The sequence below is a fragment of the Oryzias latipes genome, chromosome 8 (genome assembly GCF_053564925.1).
Source record: "Oryzias latipes strain Hd-rR chromosome 8, Olatipes_Hd-rR_3.1".
Classification (NCBI taxonomy): domain Eukaryota; kingdom Metazoa; phylum Chordata; class Actinopteri; order Beloniformes; family Adrianichthyidae; genus Oryzias; species Oryzias latipes.
Genome location: NC_136244.1, coordinates 7,377,664 through 7,397,584, shown reverse-complemented (window position 1 = coordinate 7,397,584; position 19,921 = coordinate 7,377,664). Strand labels below are relative to the sequence as shown.

Here is a 19,921-nt window from a genome sequence, read left to right as displayed (position 1 = left end):
ACTCCTGCATGACCGTGACGTCACCCCGCTTAATCACGTGACGATTAGATTTCTGCAGAGAGATCTGCAGCTGGAAATCGAAACTTTATTTGGGCGATACACAGAAACACAACCAGGCGCCAAACCTCCGCGTGTTTTCTCAGTTTTTCTTAAATATATCTTTGCCTCAGCTCAGCAGAGTGTTCGCCTTTTTTTAAGACCTCCATACCAATTGTTTTTAAACTTTGGATCGGTTCAATGAACTTCCTCTCTTCCATCAGGTATTTGTTTTTACTGAAATTGACGCAGTTGTGACTTGATATAGCTAACATGCTAGCCAAACTTGTTATCAAATTTTGTCAGTAACAATTGTTAAAGTTTTTCATTCACATTGAGGAAATGGGGTTGATCTTTCTACTGTTGACGATTTCCTCCCCCCCTCCAGCGAGGAACATGGACCCTTCCAGAGAAAAACGCAAGGAGGACATTATGAAGGCTCTGGCTTTCATACAGTAAGAGGATATTCTTCATTTTCTATTTCACAGCAAACGTGCACAGAGTGAAACTGACACTGTAGCCCCCTCCTCCTCCTCCTCCTCCATCACCACCACCTCCTTCACCTCCACAGAATTTTATTTTCCTCTAACAAGTGTGTCCTCCCTTAGGTCCTCCCTTGCTTATCCAGATCCAGAAGGTTATCAGGTAACACTTACGTCTCTTTATGTTCATCTTTTCCCCCTTTAACACTTTGCTCCCCCCCCCCCCCCAATTTTAAAATAATTGTGTTGAGGGAGGAAGATGGAGGTTCTTGGTCATGTTGTGCCTTTTTTCATTTTTAATTTTTTAAAACACATTAGCTTTGAGTAGTTGGTGAACTTGACTGTGTTTACTGAATAGCCTGCTTATCTTTATATGTTCGTGATCACGCTTTAAGTTTCTAGAATGTTTTGGCACATCATGTTTTAGTCATAAAATGCCAACCCCACTGTGCCTTCACACACGCGGGGGGAATGTTCCATGATTCCACCTTCATAACAGTAAGTTTACTTCAATGTAAAACCACTTGATAAGAAATCAAATGTAGCCATTCAACTGATTACTTTAGTGTCTAAACAGGGGGCTATAAAACCTTACCAAGGATCCAGTCATGAGTTTGAACATTCATAGTCTAAATTCATCTACAGGTAATCAGGAAAACATGATTTAAAGTTTCTACAATAAAGGTTTAAATACATTTAAAAAAAAGAAATGTCAACTTTTTTTAAAACATTTTTTGTGAAAATTTGTCTGTATATTGTTAAAAACTTGAAGTCTATTTTTTATGTTGCCAATAATGTATATTTAGTATTAAAAGACGGCGGTTTTCCCACCTATCTCTGCTACTTTCTAAGCATTGCAGCAAATTTGTTGCGCGTTTTCAAGATTTCAACTAAAGCCGAATTATATTTGCAACATTTATTAAAAAAAGTTTACATCCGCTGATGCAAATAAGTCCTATTTGAATCTTAGTAAATCCACCATAGTCTTAGTAAATGAAAGAGTATGGTGCAGACATGACAAAACGTATTGAAGTAAATGTAACTAAGGACATGTAACCTATTACTATCCACCTCTATAATAAGTATTGGTTTTATTAGTATTTCAATCCATATTCAACATGATAAAGAAGATTTGGACAAAAATTGGTTTAGATGATTATGTTTATAAATTCTTGCCTTTTATTAAAAATATTAAACTGTTAATAAAAGTTCTGGGATTGGTAAATTACCTCAGTCACTATAGCTGACTCTAGTTTGTATACCTGTATACTTACTTTTGTTTTGCTCCTCCAAGGATTACCTGACCCAGTTGGTATGCAACCTACTTGAGGAGGGAAACGCCTTCTTCAAGGACGGACTGTGTGACCAAGCTGCCAGGGAGTTCACCGAGGGCTTGAATGTGTCGAGCTATGCTGAATCAGAGGAGATCCAGATCCCTGTAGCTTTGCAGGAGAGCCTGTTTGTCAACAGAGCTGCTGCCTACCACAGCATGGTGAGGCGCCTTTTCTTCCTCTTCTGTGGAAACAGGCATTTTATCGTGTAATGGGGCGTTTTGGGCTACTATATGAAGGCCAGAGCTCAAGACAAACACTGAAGTTATTTAAAGGCATCATATACAAACATGTCAGCTTTAGAGTCAAATGCTTCTGTTTGCATTTCCACTTTTAAATGTCAGCAATTACATTAAAGAACAAAGATAGAAAACATTACATATATTGCATCATTGCTATTATTGGGTGTGTAGATTTCCAAAGAGACTCACAACCAACAAAATCATATTAATCCGAGTCACATGTAGATTTGATCTAACTGCAGCATGCACTTCCTGTGTTTTAAATGTGTAACCACAGTGAAAATGTAAACATAAACCTCTCATCCTATCAAGAAATGACCAAAAAACTCCAGGATTTTTTATCTTTCTGCAAACTGTTTTGATTCATTAAGTTATTATTTATGAACAAAGTTTTACACAAGGTAATATACATCTTCATAGTTTATCTAAATGTCTAATTACACATATTGGTTAAGTCAGTGACACATTTCTAAAATAATTTAACTTTAAAGCAATAATGTATGTTGAAATATGTTTTATGACATTTGTATTGGATTCAGCAAAAAAAGAAAAGAAAATCCAAAAGAAAGGGTAGAATTGCTTGTAAAAAATCTCCTGACAGGTCGCAAAGGATGACCCTTTAATGTTAAGGTTAGATGTTTGTCGATTTAAAAGAAAATATTCAGAAAAGCTTTTTTAAACCAAATATTTGTTGTTATACCACGTAACCTCTGGAAGGCTTTAGAAAAGCAAAAAAAAACAACGATAATCTGTGGGATCTGCCGATGTGAACTCATTCTAACCTTACAGAAACTGTGAAAAGTTTCAGTGATCTAATACCGTTAAAAACGTTTCAACTGCAATCAGCACTTTAGATAATTTACAGGAACAACATAGTTAAAAAAAAAAAATATATATATATATATATATATATATATATATATATATATATATATATATATATATATATATATATATATATATATATATATATATATATATATATATATATATATATATTTGTTATTTCATGACTACTTTCCCCATAAACTCCATTCATTCATGATCTATTATCACTTAATCCTCTGTAGAGTCACTGGAGAGTTTCAGCTATAAAGGGGGGGGTCAGCAGGGCTCACATTGACTCCTACAGAGCGAGGTTAGAGTCATCAGTCAACCTTTGAAACAGGTTTTTGAACGGACCGAGGAAGCCGGAGTGCTCAGAGAAAAACTCTGTCATGCACATTCACCCCAGGGGTTAAACCATCAGCTGTTGGGTGAATCCACCCCCCATACCTTTATAACTTCCAAAAAAAATACAAAAAGAACTGAACCCTCTATTGAGTCAATCTTCCAAATACAGATTACAAACATCCCATAGTTTCTCATCAGGGTTAGAGTTTCAGAGAATCAGTCTGTACTTTTCATTCATCTTCTTTACCGTTTATTCCCTTTCGGGGTCACGGGGTTGCTGGAGCCTATCCCGGCCACTTGGGCGAAGGCAAGGGATGCCCTGGACTGGTCGCCAGTCTGTCGCAGGGTAGAATATCTTCGATCACACATCCATTCGCTCTCACACTCACACCTATGGACAATTTAGAGTTGCCAATCAACCTATGAAGCATGTTTTTGGACGGTGGGAGGAAGCCGGAGATCCCGGAGAAAACCCACTGTACTGACTTGTTTTATTTTTTGACAGGTCCTTAAACCTGTCCTTAAATCAATATCATTCTTTTTAAGCAATTAGGACTTTAATTTTAGTATTATAATTGATTCTGCTAGTGTTCAAGTTAAATTAATGACCCAGGGAGGTATTTATACCCACAGGAAGTTGTTTACAGGCTGGGGTCTTCCCCGCCCCCTCAGACAGTTAGGGGTTAACGTGTAGATGCGGCAGTCTGACCCACACATGCCACCCCGTCAACCAGCCGCTCGCTCACTGTGTTTACTGAAGGACAGCGCAGACATTTGTCTCCACAGCTGGGTGACCTCAAACTGCCCGATAATGGATGAAAGAGAGGGGAAAAACCCTTTTCTTTTTTCTGAACATGCACAGACTGTGTGAGGTTGCTGAAAAGCATAAACTTCTGAAAAACCAAAGCAGAGTTATTATGTTTTTGTGCTTTTAAAAGGCTGCTCTGCATTCCAAAGTCTGTATAAAAAGCACAAACGTTGGCATGTACTGTAACGCTAAAATGAGCTCAAAGATAAGAAATCCTTCTACATTTCTTGATCTTAGAGAGACTTTTCTCACGTCCTCTCTCTTTACATCTGAGGTGACGCTCCGCTGCCAAAGCCAGACGGCGCTTTCTCGTTAGAAAAAAATAATAGGAAGGGTTTTATCTCTGTTACGAGGCCACTGTGCATTAACCCACAGGAAAAAAAAACTCTCCGGCTGGAAACCAAACAAAGAAAAGAAGGTTTGGACTTAAATCCCTGCTTTTAGGTCTCTTTACATGTAACAGAACATTTTAAACAAGATTTAGTAACAGGACTCTGCTTCCCTTCATGTAATTATCCTGACACACAAGGTCAAATGACCACAATACGCCGTTTTATGCCGGCTATAAAACACTTCCAGCACTGTTTTAGCAGCAGAGAGGTAGTCTGTGTCTTCTTTGTTTTGACATGAAGCTCTTTTGTTGCATTTGGCTAAAAATAATTTTCTTACTCTGTTATTGAAGTTCTTAATCTATCAGTATTTAAAGATAGTGTTGCTACAACATGATCGATGCCCTTTTATAAATGCTGTCTAAACTTTTTGCAGCCATATTTTTAATCTACACAGAATTATTTCCATCTATAAACAGCCGAATATTGCTTAAATCACACATTTTATTGTTTTTTTCTATTGACTGCGATCTTTTTGTTTGCTATGTATCCAAAAGAAGTAACTGAAACACAACAAAGGAAAAAAAACTTCAAACGGAAGCAAGGAAAAGCAGAGAAACAGAAGTACTTTCAAAATAAAGTACCAAGAGGTTTCCGATCAGATTTATTTTGAGGGTTTTTGTTGTGTTGCACATCGAGGTAACCTTTTGCTGCAGTTCATGTGTATAAAAAGTGCTGTAAAAAGTAAAGTTTGATTTGCTTTGATGGGTGTAAATCTGTTGGTGTCACACAAGGGATGCAGAGGTTAAGAAAGTTTTATAGTCTCGGTTGCAAAAAGAAATGTATTTTAATTTGAAGAGAAACAAAGTTGTTTATAAAAAGAAAGTCGTTCCATTACAATTAATTATTCTAAATCTATTTTGTTGGACAAAAGTGGAAAGGCAAACACAATTATGTCATGTTATGTTGAAGCAAATTTGTAATTTCTTCATGACTTTGTTGATTTATTTTTTGTCTAACAAAGTCTTGTTGCATAAGTGCTTCACCTGTCGCCTAACGCTTCCAGGTTAACTAGTAGTTTTCAGCTAAACTTTTTATTTGCAATATTTTCATCTCCTTTCGGCAGGGAAAATATGATGAAAGCATTGCGGACTGCAACATGGCGCTGGAGGTGTGCAAGGAGAGCCGCAGAGCTCTGTACAGGAAGGCTCTGTGTCTGAAGGAGCTCGGGCGGTACAGGGAGGCGTACGATTGCACCTCAGAGTGTCTGCTCAGTTGTCCTGAGGTAGAGAAAAACGCACAGCATCTTAGAAGTTTGCAGTTTCATCTTTAGTGATGGACCTGTTTGTTTGATTGTTTTCAGGACAAGCAGGGGAAGGAGCTGGCTCAAGAGCTGACCGTCCTGCTGGGGCTGAAAACCCGGAAGCCGTACGTGAGCACAAAGGTGAGACCGACGCTGAAGGAACTTTCAAAAGTTTATCATCTTCACCCATATTTTGTCGTGTGGATGTAAAGAACCAGAAAAGAAGAAAGAAATTGATCAATTCTTTGAATTAATTTCTTTTAACCCTAACTCAAAGTGGAAAAATGTATGAAGACTCTAGTGTAGGCTGATACAAAAACTGTGAGGCTCTTGACTGTTTTTTATATTTATCTGTCTTTCAAATCTACTGCTTTGTCTTCCGGCTCCGCTCCATTCCGATGCATCCACTCTCAGACAAATAGGCTACGTTCACACTGCAGGCTGAAACGACCCAATTCCGAATTTTTTGCCCCTAAGCGGCCCAATTCCGATCTTTTCATGACAGTCTGAATGACACAGATCCGATCTTTTCAATTGCGACCCAGGCCCCGTGGATTTGCCGTCCTGATTCCGAATTGTAGCCGTTCTTTTCAATTGCGACCGCCGTCTGACCGGCCAGGCGACTTGATTCCGAACTGTACGTCATCGACACGCAACAAACGTCATCATTTTGCGTTGAAGTAGGCGGGAACGAGAACGTAAACATTAACCATGGTGGACTATGCTGCTGAGACCAGTCAGTGGAAGGGAAGCAAGATCCCCGATTGGATTAATATTTGGGCTGATCGCTCTTTTCAAGCCAAACTCCAGGGCTCTTATCGCAACTGGGCGGTTTTTGAAAAAAATTCCAGATAAATGGCAGAGCGTGGTGTTGAACCTTTAACGCGATAACTTTTTTTTCTTTCTCCCCTTTCCACCGTGCTCAAGCGTGGGGGACCAGAGGCGATCCTCCTCCTCCTCCCTGTTCTGATCCTTAGATTCTCCAGAACGGGTTAATAAAGAGTCCATAGCATTTATTCTGGGGGAAACTTTCTTTTATTACCGTCTTCCGTAACACACACCATGAATGCGCGCCCACACTGCCCCCCCCTATTCTCTATCGCGGCACGCGCTTGCACACACACACGCGGGCGCGCGGCCCCAACACATACACATTCCTCTTCCACTACAGTGGGTACAGACGATCCCGACTCCAATGCCTTCTTAAAATGAGAAGATTGTAATTGTGCTGCTCCTTTGTGAAAATAAATTTAATATTACAAAAAGAGCTCCGCTTTTGACAACACTGTTGTTGACATCTGCTCCGCAAACAAGTGACGTCGTTCACCGTTGAGTATTCTTCTGGCTTCTGCGCATGCGGGTCTCGTTTGGGTCGTGTCACGGTCACACTGGAGATCACAAAAGTTCGGATTTACTTGGAAATGTGAACGGTCTAGCAAACAATTCGGATTTTTTGAAAAAATCCGAATTGTGCATTAAGCCCTGCAGTGTGAACGTAGCCATAGATCCATCTTTGTCTTTGCTTTCCTCATCTGAACTGGTATCTAGCTCATAACTCTACGCCTGCACACGTCCAGTTTTGCTCCCCATTTTTGTTGCACCGCAAATGTTAGGTTTGGGGGTAAAGAACCACTGCTGCTCTGCAGAAACTATGTCCTAGAAAACAACACAGATCTTTTGATTTTTGGTAAAAAATAGGATAATCGTAATTTAAATACCATAATAGATCAAAAGAGGAGCATAGTGGGAATTTTAGGTCATGAATATGGGCAGATTAAAAAGATATTTACATTTAATAATACAAATATTTTAATATCCATGTTTTTTCCCTTCAGGCTTCTGTGCATAATCTGAAAAAAGGGACTCCCCAGGAACCCATTCCACCAGGCCAGCATACTTTATTAACATCCAAATGAAGAGAATCCATAAAACATATTACAAGTCAAGTAACATTTCTTGTTTTCCCTCCACAGTCAGCCTCTCCAGCTTTCCCCAGCCCTCCTTTCCTCCGGTCTGCATCCATCCAGGCAGTTCTGAGCTTCTCAACCGCGTGGCGGCTGTGGAGGATTCAGAGTTAATGGATGATGACTTAGACCGTCTGCTTGACTCTGTTTCAACGCTGCACGGGTCATCCGAGGTGAGTGAGCTGTGCTTGTCCTTGGAGAGGAGCATTTGTTCCTGATAGCAGAAAAGGTGGCCTCGGATGGCGGCTTTGCTTTTGGAAATGTGAACCATGTCGGATTTTACTGACGAATGTTAGGATCACGGTTTTGAAAAATGGGAGTGTCACTGCACCTAAAATGCAAAACAATAAAAAAAACAGTTAAAATCCAAAAATGTAAAGCCACAAAATACATTATTATATATGTGAGTATAAACTCCTACTGAAATATTAAACGTCAGAGGAAAATCAATGACTGAACCAACTGCAAATGTAAAAACAAGGGCGAGACAAATTAATTTTCTTTATTAAAATCATCAGCAAATGAAACATTTTACTCATCCAGGTCAAAGCTCGCCATGTGTGTAAAATATTTGCTGGTTTTGAATGAGTTCAGTTTTGATCTTTATGAATCCACGTAGTTTGTCTGTAAATAGGGATTCAGATTTTTTTAGTGGCGACCCTTTTCTAGGAATATTTTTGCAAAAGGAAGTTAGTTTTTTATGTAATTCAATGCAAAGACTTGATCAAAAATAAACATACCGCACAAATCTTTGGTTCATGACAGATGAGACAGATTTAAATTATATAAACGTTATTTTAAATGTAATTTGACGGTCCCCGCAAAGGACTGCAGCCGATTGTTACTGTTTCTGTTGTTGTCATTTCCTGCCAAGATGGTGGATCGTACATTGAAATGAACCGGTCACATGACCACGCCTTTGGTCCTTTTCTTTTTTTCCTGTAGATGCTAAGAGTTTGAACTTTTAAAGCAGACGCAAACTTTTTTTCAATACCGTCTGGACTTTTTTAGTTACAGAAAATTCAGGTAAAATAATATTAACATTCAAAACGACTAGAACATTTAGATTTCTTTTATCTGAATGTAGTTATTTCCAATCTTACAGAAACGCACAACTTTTAGCAATCTGAAAATCCATCTTATTACAGTATTGCCACCCTGTGGCTAAATCTGGACGTCACAACCACTAAACTTTATAAAATAAAAGCTGATTAAAGGTTGGAAATGTACCTTTTTTCCAGTGTTCTTTGAATTGAATTTACATTATGATTTATGATCGCTGTCTCTGTGGGATTTCATCCGTCACAACTGTTTCATTTTAGACCTTCAGTCTATGGATGCTTTAAACTTACTTCTCCATATTTCACTGCAGGCAGCATTTTCATTCCCATTCAGGACATCCACCTCCACTCACACACTTCCTCCTGTCCTCCCCGCCCCAACACCCCAGCTACCCCCCGCCTTTTTCAGCTCGGCCATAAGCCAGCTCAACTCCCTAGACTCCTTTACCAATGATGAGGCCAGCTACTCGGCTGCAGCCCTGGATATCCTGGATGATCTGGGCTCTTCCAGTGGAGACGCCTCCTCCTTGCTGCGGACCCCCAAAGTACTGGATGCCCTGGACTGCTTGGATTCGCTCGACAACAGACTCCCACACAGGGCTGTTGTTCGCGAGGAAGCAAAAGAGCCCACCACAGAAATGGATGCTGATGAAAGAGGTCTCGATGATCTGCTGGATAAACTGAACACCCAGGAGACCCTCTTTGACCCTGATGGTCTGAGTGGTGATGTTCCTAAATTTAGCAGTAAAGTTTTGGAGCAGCTCGACCCACTTGATGCTTTGGACCCCTTCTCTGCCTCGGAAAGTATTGGGGCTGCTTCAGCACCTGTTCAGCGTGGCAGCGGGGGTCTGGACTCCCTCTCGGATTTCGGCTCAAATGGTGAATGTGAATATAAGACATTTCTGACTTCTGATTATTTCCTTATAGGTCTTATAACAACTGGATTGGCTATTCCAGACTAACTTTTTGGCTTTGAATATTTTTTGTTTTTTTAATCACAATACTTGACTCTTAAAAACAAAGAGAAAGGCTTCACAGAGCTTAAACATGTTTAAAAAATCCACAGCCCACTAGAATTATTAGAATCACAAGGTTAATGTATCAAAAATTAATTAAAAAATTGGTAAACCGCGATGGAACTGTATTTAGAAATCCAGAGGAGCCTATATACATTTAAATTTTATAAATGTATTTAGTGCTGATTGTAGATTCATTAAACTAAATGAGTTTATAGATATAGGAAGGTGCAGAAAAGGACTATGTTGATGTTTTGGACTTAAGGAAACACAAGTATTTAAAAAAAGTTTTCGAATGATTAGATTGTTATATTTTAGAATATTTGATGGGCTGGATTTAAAATAAATCACATGAATTTCCTCAAGAAAAAATGCAAAATCAGTTGTTTAAATTCATTAACAAGATTTTAAAGATCAATGATGCATTTTTCCGGCTATAAACATGTTTTTGTTCTGTTTTAAGGTTAAAATTCTGAAATTTAATATTAAAGTTCCTTCTTTTTTCAGTTCAATTCCCTACGGACTGTTTTAGGTTTACAAATTTGGTTTTTGATGGAAAACTTAAGAAAGAAATGTAAAAAAATATTGAATGTTGAATGGCAAAACAAATTAAATGCTGCCATAAATGCAAACAAGTATTTAGTCAGCCACCAATTGTGCGAGTTCTCCCAATTAAAAAAATGATAGGTCTGTAATTTTCATCATAGGTATTCCTCAACTATGAGAGACAAAATTATTTTAAAAAAAAGACAGGAAACCACGTCATTGGCAATGACAGCAGTCAAACATTTTCTGTAAGTCTGCAGAAGGTTTTCACAAACTGTTGCTGGAATTTTGGCCCATTCCTCCATGCAGATCTCCTCTAGAGCAGTGATGTTTTGGGGCTGTCGCCGGGCAACACAAACTTTCAACTCCCTCCAAAGATTTTTTATGGGGTTGAAATCTGGAGACTGGCCCCTCCAGGACCTTGAAAAGTTTATGAAGCCAGTCCTTTGTTACCCGGACAGTGTGTTCGGGATCGTGGTCAGGGTGAAAGTCCCAGCTGATGGAAAGAAGTTCTGTCCTTCACATGCATCTGTCGTCCTGGTCCCTCTGCTAAAAAAAAAACAGCCCCAAAGCATGATGTTTCCACCCCCATGCTTTATAGTACATATGGTGTTCTTTGGATGCTACTCGGCATTCTTTCTCCTTCAAACAGGACGAGCAGGGTTCTAACCAAAAAGTTCTATTATGGTTTCATCTGACCATAGAACAGTCTCCCAATCCTCTTCTGGATCATCAAAATGCGCTCTAAGAAACTGTAGACGGGTCTGCACATGTACTGGCTTTAGCAGGGGACACGTCTGGCACTGCAGTCATTCATTCTTCCCACCCTGGTGCAGTTTCTGGTGTCCTTAGACAGCTCTTTGGTCTTAGCCATAGTGGAGTTTGGAGTGTGACTGTTTGACGTTGTGGACAGGTGTCGTTTATATAGATGACCAGTTCAAACAGGTGCTATTAATACAGGTAACTAGTGGAGGACAGAGGATCCTCTCACAGTAGAAGTTACAGGTCTGTGAGAGTCAGAAATCTTGATTGTTTTTAGGTGATCAAATACTTATTTTCTCACCACAAAGAAGTCTTTAAAAATCAAACAATGGGATTTTCTAGATTTTTCTTTTTCCATTTTGTCTCTCATAGTGGAGGTAAACCTTTTGTTGAAAATTACAGGCCTCTCCCATCTATTTAAGTGGGAGCACTTGCACAATTGGTGGCTGACTAAATACTTTTTTGACCCACTATAATATCCTATTATTTTGGCAGTGAAATCATGGTACACAATAATAGAATATTTTTGAAGACCTTGTAGATTTCTGCAGATACAGTTGATATCATCTTCTGTGGCTTTTCACCAGGTTTCCCGGAGTTTCACCTTCCTGCCCCCGTGGTCACGCCATCTCCAGAAAACCACTGCATAGTGAGTGCATCCCCTCGCCAGCTGCTCATTGATTTTCTGTTTAGCTGAGTCTGACTGAAGTCTGGTTCTCACTATGGACAGAAGAAAGCGGAAAACTTCAACCCTCTTTCCTCCACGCACGAGTTCCTGCAGGCCTGCTCCACCTGTTTCCCTCGAGAAGGTGGGTTAGCTGTTCTCCAGCAGACAACACATTCAGGTTTGCTTGTATTAACTATATTCCACCACTCTCAGGTGTAGGAATATACACATTTGTTCACAAACCAGACCTGGTCCACAACTGTAAACGAGATGTTCTGTTATGCCGACGGAAGGATGCCTTTTCCTCGGAGTGGACCAGGGTGCGACGTCTCCCCCCCAAGGTTTCCTTCTCTGGCCCGTTTGTACTTTGTAAAGGTAAAAAAACAGCTTCTTCTTTGGCCACAGGGCTGCACTCTGTCTTCATAACAGAATAGTGCATGACAGGATTCTCTATTTCCTTTGGAACAGGATGTTTTATCGTACCTGAGACAATTATTTATTTAGTTATTTATTCATTTATTTATTTACATGTTCTCCAACCCGTTAAAGGCGAAATCAGCAGGAAAAAATCAAATAAGGTTATTGACTTCCTGCTGGATGACCTCAGTGAGGCTCACTGTAGTCTGTTCCTCTCTGTTCCAAGTTTTGCATGTTCGCTTTACATGAGCTTCTATACATGTTCTTTAGTCATGACTGGTTTTACTGAATTCAGTGACAGACTTAAAACTCTGAATTCTTTGCTTCTGTTTGAGAAAAAAAAACTGTCCGAGCAGAAAAAACGTTGTCATAACACAAACATAAATATAAAATTAATTATTACTGTAGAGGCATGATTTGAAGTTGTGAGTTTCAAACCCACGCTTGTCTAATTCTGATCTTTTTTCAAAGCGTTCCCAGTGGTCTTTTAAGTTTGGATATGCTGTTTTTTAGGACATGTTTCTGCAGAGCGACAGGAGTTTGTTAGAATTTTGCCTCAGAGTTGTTGGCGCAGAGTACCTCTGCATCTCCAAACTGTTTCCACAAGGTTGGGAGCATGGAAATGTATAAGTTCACCAGAACTAAGGGGCCAAGCCCAAGTCCTGAAAAACAACCCCACACTATTATTCCTCCTCCAACAAAGTTCACACTCGGCACAATGCAGTCTGAAATGTACCGTTCTCCTGGCAACCTCCAAACCCAGACTCGTCCATCAGATTGCCAGATGAAAAAGAGTGATTCATCACTCCAGAGAAGTGTTTTACACCACTGCATCCGATGCTTTGCGTTGAACTTGGTGATGTGTGACTTGGATGCACACTGCACGGTCATGGAAACCCATTCCATGAAGCTCTCTGTTAACTGTACTTGAGCTAATCTGAAGGTCACATGAAGTTTGGAGCTCTGTAGGAATTCACTGTGCAGAAAGTTCTCTTTGCAGTATATGCTTTAGCATCCGCTGACCCCTCTCCATCAGTTTACATGGCCTACCTCTTCATGGCTGAGTGGCTGTTGTTCCCAAACGTTTCGATTTTGTTATGATAGAGCTGACAGTTGACTGGAATATTTAGGAGCGAGGAAATTTCATGACCGGATTTGTTGCACAGGTGGCATCCTCTGGCAGTTCCACGCTGGAATTCGCTGAGCTCCTGAGAGCGGCCCATTTTTTCACAAATGTTCGTGAAAACAGTCTGCATGCCTGAGTGATTGATTGGCCACTTTGTGCATCTGTGGTCAAGTGATTAGGACACCCAATCATCACATAGTTATTGTAGAAACAATATGAAAACATTCAGAAACTATTATGTCGCAAAAATTATATATATTTTTAAATATTTACAGAATAAACACAGGCTCTGCTTTACTGGGGTTATGGAAACAGCTACTCAGATATAACTGTGAGCATAACATGTTAAAGATGAGTAGGTGTTTATGAACGAGATAAATTCGTTGTTTTTTTTTTCCTGTGCTGTCCAGAGGTGCTGAAGTCTGGAGACTTGGGTTTGTGTAAATACGGGGAGAACTGCACGTTTGCCTACAACCAGCTGGAGATAGATGTTTGGACAGAAGAGAGGAAGGGGACTCTGGACAGAAATCTTCTCTTTGGGGCAGAAGATGGAAAACTGGACCCTGTCAACAGCATCATCTGCCTTCTTCGGGAAAACAAGGGGATGTTTATTTTCCTGTGTCAGGTTAGCTGTTGTATCTGCTGTCAGAGACTTGAAAACAAATTATTTGAAGATTCTGCGATTTTTCTAGAAGGACTTCTACGAGTAAAGATGACAGATATGTTCCAACTTCGTTCAAATTAGTCTATTAAACAATTAATACAGGGTTTAAAAAAGACCTATTTGATGACAGATTTGTTTTTCCTGTGTGTTTACCCTATTTTGAATAATCTGGAGTAACCTGCCAAGATAATAACTCCCACAGAGACACCATCCAGGTGTTTCTGCTGCTTCAAGCAGCAGCAGAATGATTCCAAAGCATGTGGATCACTGACTGAACAAAGAAGAGTGTCATCTGCATAACTACGATATCAGTCTTTATCAGTGTGATGATCCGATCTAGAGGCAGCAGGTTGAATATCAGAGTGACTGTGTGGGACTCTGCATGAGTGGATTTTCTCTGATTATGCTCATCAGTATATATTACTATAACTCCTTTCTTCAATCTGTAACTAAAATGCTTTGGACTGTACCTGATAATTCCATTTACTTTGCAGCCAGTTTAGAGGGCTTTGATCAGCTGCTGCTCTTAAATTTTTCAGGACTTGGCCTGTAATTATTAATATGTTAATAGAAATTTGTATTCATTTATTTTTGTTTTGTTTACATTTTCACTGTAGGAGTGCTACGACAACAAACCCAGAATCATCAGCAGACGCTCCAGTAAAAAAAGTACTTCCTGCTCTAACCTGGATTCTCCTCATAACTTCAGTGCCAACAAGTCAGTCCTGGATGTTACTATAAACCATGTTTGGTCACTTTTAACTCTGTTTGTGTTTAAGCCCTCTGATTTTGTCTTCTGTTACTGTCAGATGTTTGGTGTTTGAGGTAAGTAAGCTCAACGTGAACTACAATAAGGTTCGCCCTCTCAGCCCGCTGTGCCACTTGGATCTGTGCCGTCCAGCTATCCGGTACGGCTGCCTGAGAGAAGACGACTGTCTTCACGCCCACTCTGTCATCGAGCTCAAAACCTGGAAGATTCAGCGCTGCACAGGTACACACTAAAGATTACGTGCACCAACAGCCAAGAAATACACTCGTTCAAAGTTTTTAGACGCGGCTTTTTTTCAACTATTTCTGCTTTTATATTCTTATTCTTATAAGATTCTTACACTTCTTTATTATTTTTCATTTAATTTCAGCTTTAAACCCACTGCCCATCATTTCTTTGCAATGATACATCAGGCACACTGCCGTGTTTAGCCACATGATGTGGTTTGATTTGGTAGAAATGAAAACAACTTTATGTTGTGTTTACGTTTTTGTGTTCTTTTCACCCATATCTAACATGTTATTTTGTTTCCTGCCTTGTTTTCCCCCCTAATTTATTTAATACTTTTAGTTTCAATTTGGAGAATTGAAACCAAATCATATCTACCGGTACTTTTATTATAAAATGTATGGTTGTAATCTTTTTTTTATGCTAAACCAGGGGTCCCCAACTTATAACACCAAAAGAGCCATTTGGTCCAGTTCTTACAGACCAAAATCCAACAAGAGCCACAAAGTCTCACTTAACATTTTAGAAAAATACACTTCATGTATGTTTTTTGGCCATTAAGTCATTTATAAAATGTCGATTTTAAATATTTACAATAACTGAATTAAAAAACTGTAACAGGTTTCTTTATAGAACGATTTGAACCTCTTTACTTTTGACAGCAGCACATACAAGATCCTTTCAAAGTAAGGTACACCCTGTGTCCAATAAGGTCCTCCTGCTGAATCAAAAATGTAAGAAAGTCAAACATGGCATTTTCTGACAACAACTAGATGCTATTGTGCAGCATGGATTGGAAAATGTGCTTAATTTAACTAACTAATTTTAGATTTATTTAAATCATTAGTATTTTTCTTTAAAGCCAAAGAGCCACTTGGAGCCTCACAGACCCCTGTGCTAAACAAATAAAATAAAAAAAACCTTCCTGTGCTCCATGTTTTATTTTTTAACTGTGAAAGTTTTTTACAGACACAATTTCATACATTTTAAGAATGAAATCAAATTGATTCTATTTCTTTGGTCTTTTTAAAGGCGTTACAATTGTTTTTTGCAGGTATTAGCTGTGATGAGATTGTGAAAATATCCAAAGAGTTTTATGAAAAACAGGAACAACATTCAAACAAGAACAAAGGGAACAGAGTAAGAAATTTTGAATTAATTGTACTTTTATAAAGACTGATGTGTCTGTTTAACGCATGAGTCTTTATGAACTAATTCTCATTCTTGCTTTCACCATTTGACTGTGAGCAGCTGTCTTCTGGAGGAGCTGGGCGCCAGTCTAACGGAGGAGGAAGAGACGCCAAGAGTCTGAATATGAGGATGAAGTTTGTGTGTGCATTGTGCTTGCGGGGGGGCCTCACCAGCGAACCAGACAAAACCTTGAAATACTGCAAGTCCAAAGCCAGACATGCGTGAGGAGATCACTTCTTTCTTATTACACTATTTCTTTTCTGCCAGATAAAACTCAGTAGATACTGTAAGTTCAATAATAACAAGTTTCTTTCTTTATTTAAGACCTGGACTAAATACAATGTTTACCAACTAAACATATAAGTTGTGTCAGGTCGTTTAAAGTCAACATATGTTTGCTCTCATCAGGAGAGGCTGCAACATTTTAACAAGTTATGACACTATTTTTTTTTACCTCATGCAAATGTTGGAGTTATCTTTCACTATGTTTTATGTCCTGTCTGTTTGTATTTTCTCCTTCAGGTGGACTAAAGACCGACGAGTGCTGCTGGTCATGTCCTCAGAGAGAAGCAAATGGGTTCAGGTCCGACCGCTGCCACACACCAAGAACTTCCCATTTTACTATGATGTAGGTTTGGTTCCTGAATCGGAAAACGTTTCCTTCAGAAAGTCGGCTTATTATTATTAGTTTTGGTTACAGTTGCCTTAAAGGGTCTATATCATGCAAAATCAAATTTTTGAGCTTGTAAGTGTATAATAATGTTCATTCCTCACAAAATGAAACCCCAAAGCGGTATTTTGATCCGTACATGTTCTGAGTATTCCTCTAAAAACCTGCGCTCTGAACACCAGCCCCTCCCAACCCATGATGCATATTTACATTTTTTAGGCCCAAATATACCACATATATGAACAAAATTGTAAAAACAATATTTAAAGCTGTCCCATTTCAATTACCTTTATTTAATGTTGCTGCAAATTCGAAATTATTTTTTTTGTTAGACTGTTGATGGTTTTAGAAAGGATTTCTGTTTGCAAACTGATATCAGATCTGATGTTTTACTTTAGACTTTAAAAATGTTAAGAATATTCAGAGTTAAGTTAAATAAATGGATTAATGATCCTTATATTTTCTTGTTGAGGTATTTTTTGAAATCATAAACTTAAAAATATTCTTTTTAAAAAGCAGAAAGCGGCTTGCATGTCTCTCTGGAATGATCCGATGTTCATATACTTCTGTACCTCATCTCCAAACTTTAAGTTTATCCTCTACTAAACTAGTGTCCATACTGAGTGATTTGTCAAACATCTATCTGATAATTTGTTTATTTGTGTTCATGTTTTTCTCGTCTCAGATGTGTGCCCAGATCCTGGAGAAGAGGAAGTGTAACTACCCTGGTAACTGCACTTTTGCCCACAGCCAGGAGGAGAAGGAGATGTGGATGTACATGAAGAATAATGACTGTAAGCCTATTCAGTTATTTTACATCACACTACCCATGAGAGAGAAAAAGACCCACTTCAATGAAAATCATGTTTTTGGTGTTATTAACATGTTCTTGTTGCATTTTTCTGATGATGGACGACATATATAGAAAATTAAGATTAAAACTGCGTTACTGGGTATTTCTTTTTTCAAATTGTTGTGAATCAGGAGCAGATGAAAAAATGCAGTTTGAAAAAGATTGTAGTTGTTACGTACAAACTACATCACCAGGCTACAAGCTCCTCGCTTTAATCGATTCCTATGCATCCACTTGCAGATAAATGGAACCATTAACGTCTTTGTTTTAATTCGCCTGAGCTGGAATCTGGCTTTGAAACTGTACGGCTGGATAGCTCCAACATTGCTCCCCATCTTTTGTTGCAGCAGTAATGTTAGGTCTGGGTTGTGGGGGGCTGTAAGCCAGAGGGGGAGAGTTAACAAAGAGATGATGGGCAGGCTTACTTTGTGCCAACAGTCTCGCTCACAATTCTGAGGTCAATTTCTAATAAACTCCTGTCGTTCTGCAGAAACTATGTCCTAGAAAACGACATAGGTTTTTTGATTTTGCCTCAAAATAGCATAATCATATTAAAAAACCACTGGGTACACTTTGAAAATAGATCAAAAGTTAATTGGAGTGGGACTTTCAGATGTAATTCTTTTTTATTTGTTAGATAGTGGAGACAGGTGAGGTGTTTTAATGTTGGGCGTTTTCATCTGCAGTGCGGGACATGCAGCAGGTTTATGACATGTGGCTGGCATTAGCTGCACAAAACAGGCAGGCAGAGGAAGCTCCATCATATCATCCAAACTATGAGGAGAAATGCATCATTATGCCAACCGACTACGCCGACCAACTGGTGAGTGAAGCCGAAGTGTCAGAAATGTTTGGCTGCCTGTGGGTTTGTGAGGAGTCATCGTGGCTCTCTTTTGGGTCTCAGAGCGGCTTCCACTGCCGCCTGTGCGGGAAGCACAGCAACAGTCAGCGGCAGTGGCAGCAGCACATTTCCTCTGAGAAGCACAAGGACCGCGTGTTCAGCTGTGAGGGGGAAGACGAGGCTCTAACGTGGCGCTACCGCTTCCCTGGAGTGCACTTTGATATCTGTCCCAAGTATGTTTTTTTTTCTCTCTCTCGTGTCAGAAAAAGCTTATCTTATCCTATAGAAGTGGATGTGTTGTTCAACAGTGTATCTGTGTGGTTTCCAGGTTGGATGGAGGGTGTTCTGAGGGAGTGAGCTGTGACTTTGCCCACAGCGCAGAGGAGCTGCAGGAGTGGATCGAGAGGCGCGATTTCCTGCGTCAAAAGTTGGCTAAAGCCAGGGAAGATATGCTCGTCTTGCCCGATGAGCTAGACTTTGGAAAGTTCAACTTTCTACTTCAGGATTGAGAAAATAGCCGCTTCCAAGTTATTAAATGTTTTCATGACATTTTACGCAAAATGTTCATTTTGAACCGGGGAGATTTTACAGCAAACTGAAACTTTAATGACTAAACTTCAGTGTTCTTCCCTGCTTGGAAAACCATGCACCGTTTATTTTGATTTTGTACGTATTTGAATTAGTCTTGTATGTGTGTTTGGCTTTTGCCTGTTCAACTCTGTTTCTATAGACTTCAGGGCGGAAAATCCCTGCAGGTTATTTGGCTAATTCCACATATCAGGGAGATGAGCAGAAAGGTGCACAGCTCTTTTTGTCTAATAAAATAGTTTTTGCAAATTATTTGAAGTCCAGTTTGTATTTATGGCTCAAAGTTCCATATTTTGCATTTTTAATGAAAACTTTTTTATTAGAATACTAATTACCTTGACTTAATGAACAGTTTTTGAGGAAAATTCTGAGGGGTCAACTTAAGTTTTGGAAATAAAAATGCATTATACATTTTCTACATTATTTCTAAAAGAGCTCAGAGATTGCAAAGTCATGGTTGGAAAGAGTGTAGCCAGACAGCATAGGCTGGTGTTCTGAGTAAGAGTCTGATGATGAGGAAGATCTAGAGGACTACTGTGCTACTGTGACAAGGAAATTTCCCATTCGTGGGATTAATAAATAAATACATCTAAATCTAAGGACAAGGACAGAGCAGGTGACCAAATGGTGGAAGATGAAAATGGAATAACACTGTGTGGCTTTTAAAACAGGCTTTGGAAGATCAGATGACCAGCCAGCTACAGCTAAAAGTGATCATGGAGACGGGAAGGAAGATACTTGTTTTGTTGCCTGGATCGAGGAAAAAAGATCAGGAGACTTGGTGATGGAAAAGGTCAACTAAGAAAAAAATAGGATGTTGAGTGGACAGCATCCTTGGCAAAACCCTTCACGCC

General features: G+C 39.3%; 1 protein-coding gene across 4 annotated transcripts; it reads left to right on the top strand.

Annotated features, from left to right (window-relative positions):
* Positions 1–7: 7 nt before the first annotated feature.
* On the top strand, positions 8–19,319 carry LOC101169364 (zinc finger CCCH domain-containing protein 7B). 4 transcript variants are annotated; one of them, XM_020705444.3, is made up of 22 exons: positions 8–260; positions 425–491; positions 645–681; positions 1,813–2,010; positions 5,528–5,686; positions 5,765–5,845; positions 7,540–7,591; positions 7,678–7,841; positions 9,041–9,608; positions 11,641–11,702; positions 11,787–11,862; positions 11,934–12,095; positions 13,674–13,888; positions 14,545–14,645; positions 14,737–14,918; positions 15,979–16,064; positions 16,176–16,336; positions 16,638–16,743; positions 17,471–17,579; positions 18,325–18,461; positions 18,543–18,712; positions 18,808–19,319. In XM_020705444.3, exons 2-22 carry the CDS (start codon positions 433–435, stop codon positions 18,986–18,988), a joined length of 3,066 nt encoding a protein of 1,021 aa, XP_020561103.2. In that variant the 5' UTR covers positions 8–260; positions 425–432; the 3' UTR covers positions 18,989–19,319. The 4 variants fall into 4 exon arrangements, with proteins under 4 accessions (XP_020561103.2, XP_011476799.3, XP_078807499.1 ...); XM_011478497.4 differs by having other exon boundaries at positions 11,784–11,862; XM_078951373.1 differs by having other exon boundaries at positions 14–260; positions 9,119–9,608.
* The last annotated feature ends 602 nt before the right edge of the window (positions 19,320–19,921 follow it).

Bases quoted from the DNA above. Each gene is read 5' to 3' on its own strand.
- LOC101169364 (XM_011478497.4), top strand. From the start codon at position 433: ATGGACCCTTCCAGAGAAAAACGCAAGGAGGACATTATGAAGGCTCTG. The intron at 7,592-7,677 runs GCCAGCATACTT...TTCCCTCCACAG, and splicing joins CCAGGAACCCATTCCACCAG to TCAGCCTCTCCAGCTTTCCC. The intron at 17,580-18,324 runs GTAAGCCTATTC...TTTCATCTGCAG, and splicing joins GTACATGAAGAATAATGACT to TGCGGGACATGCAGCAGGTT.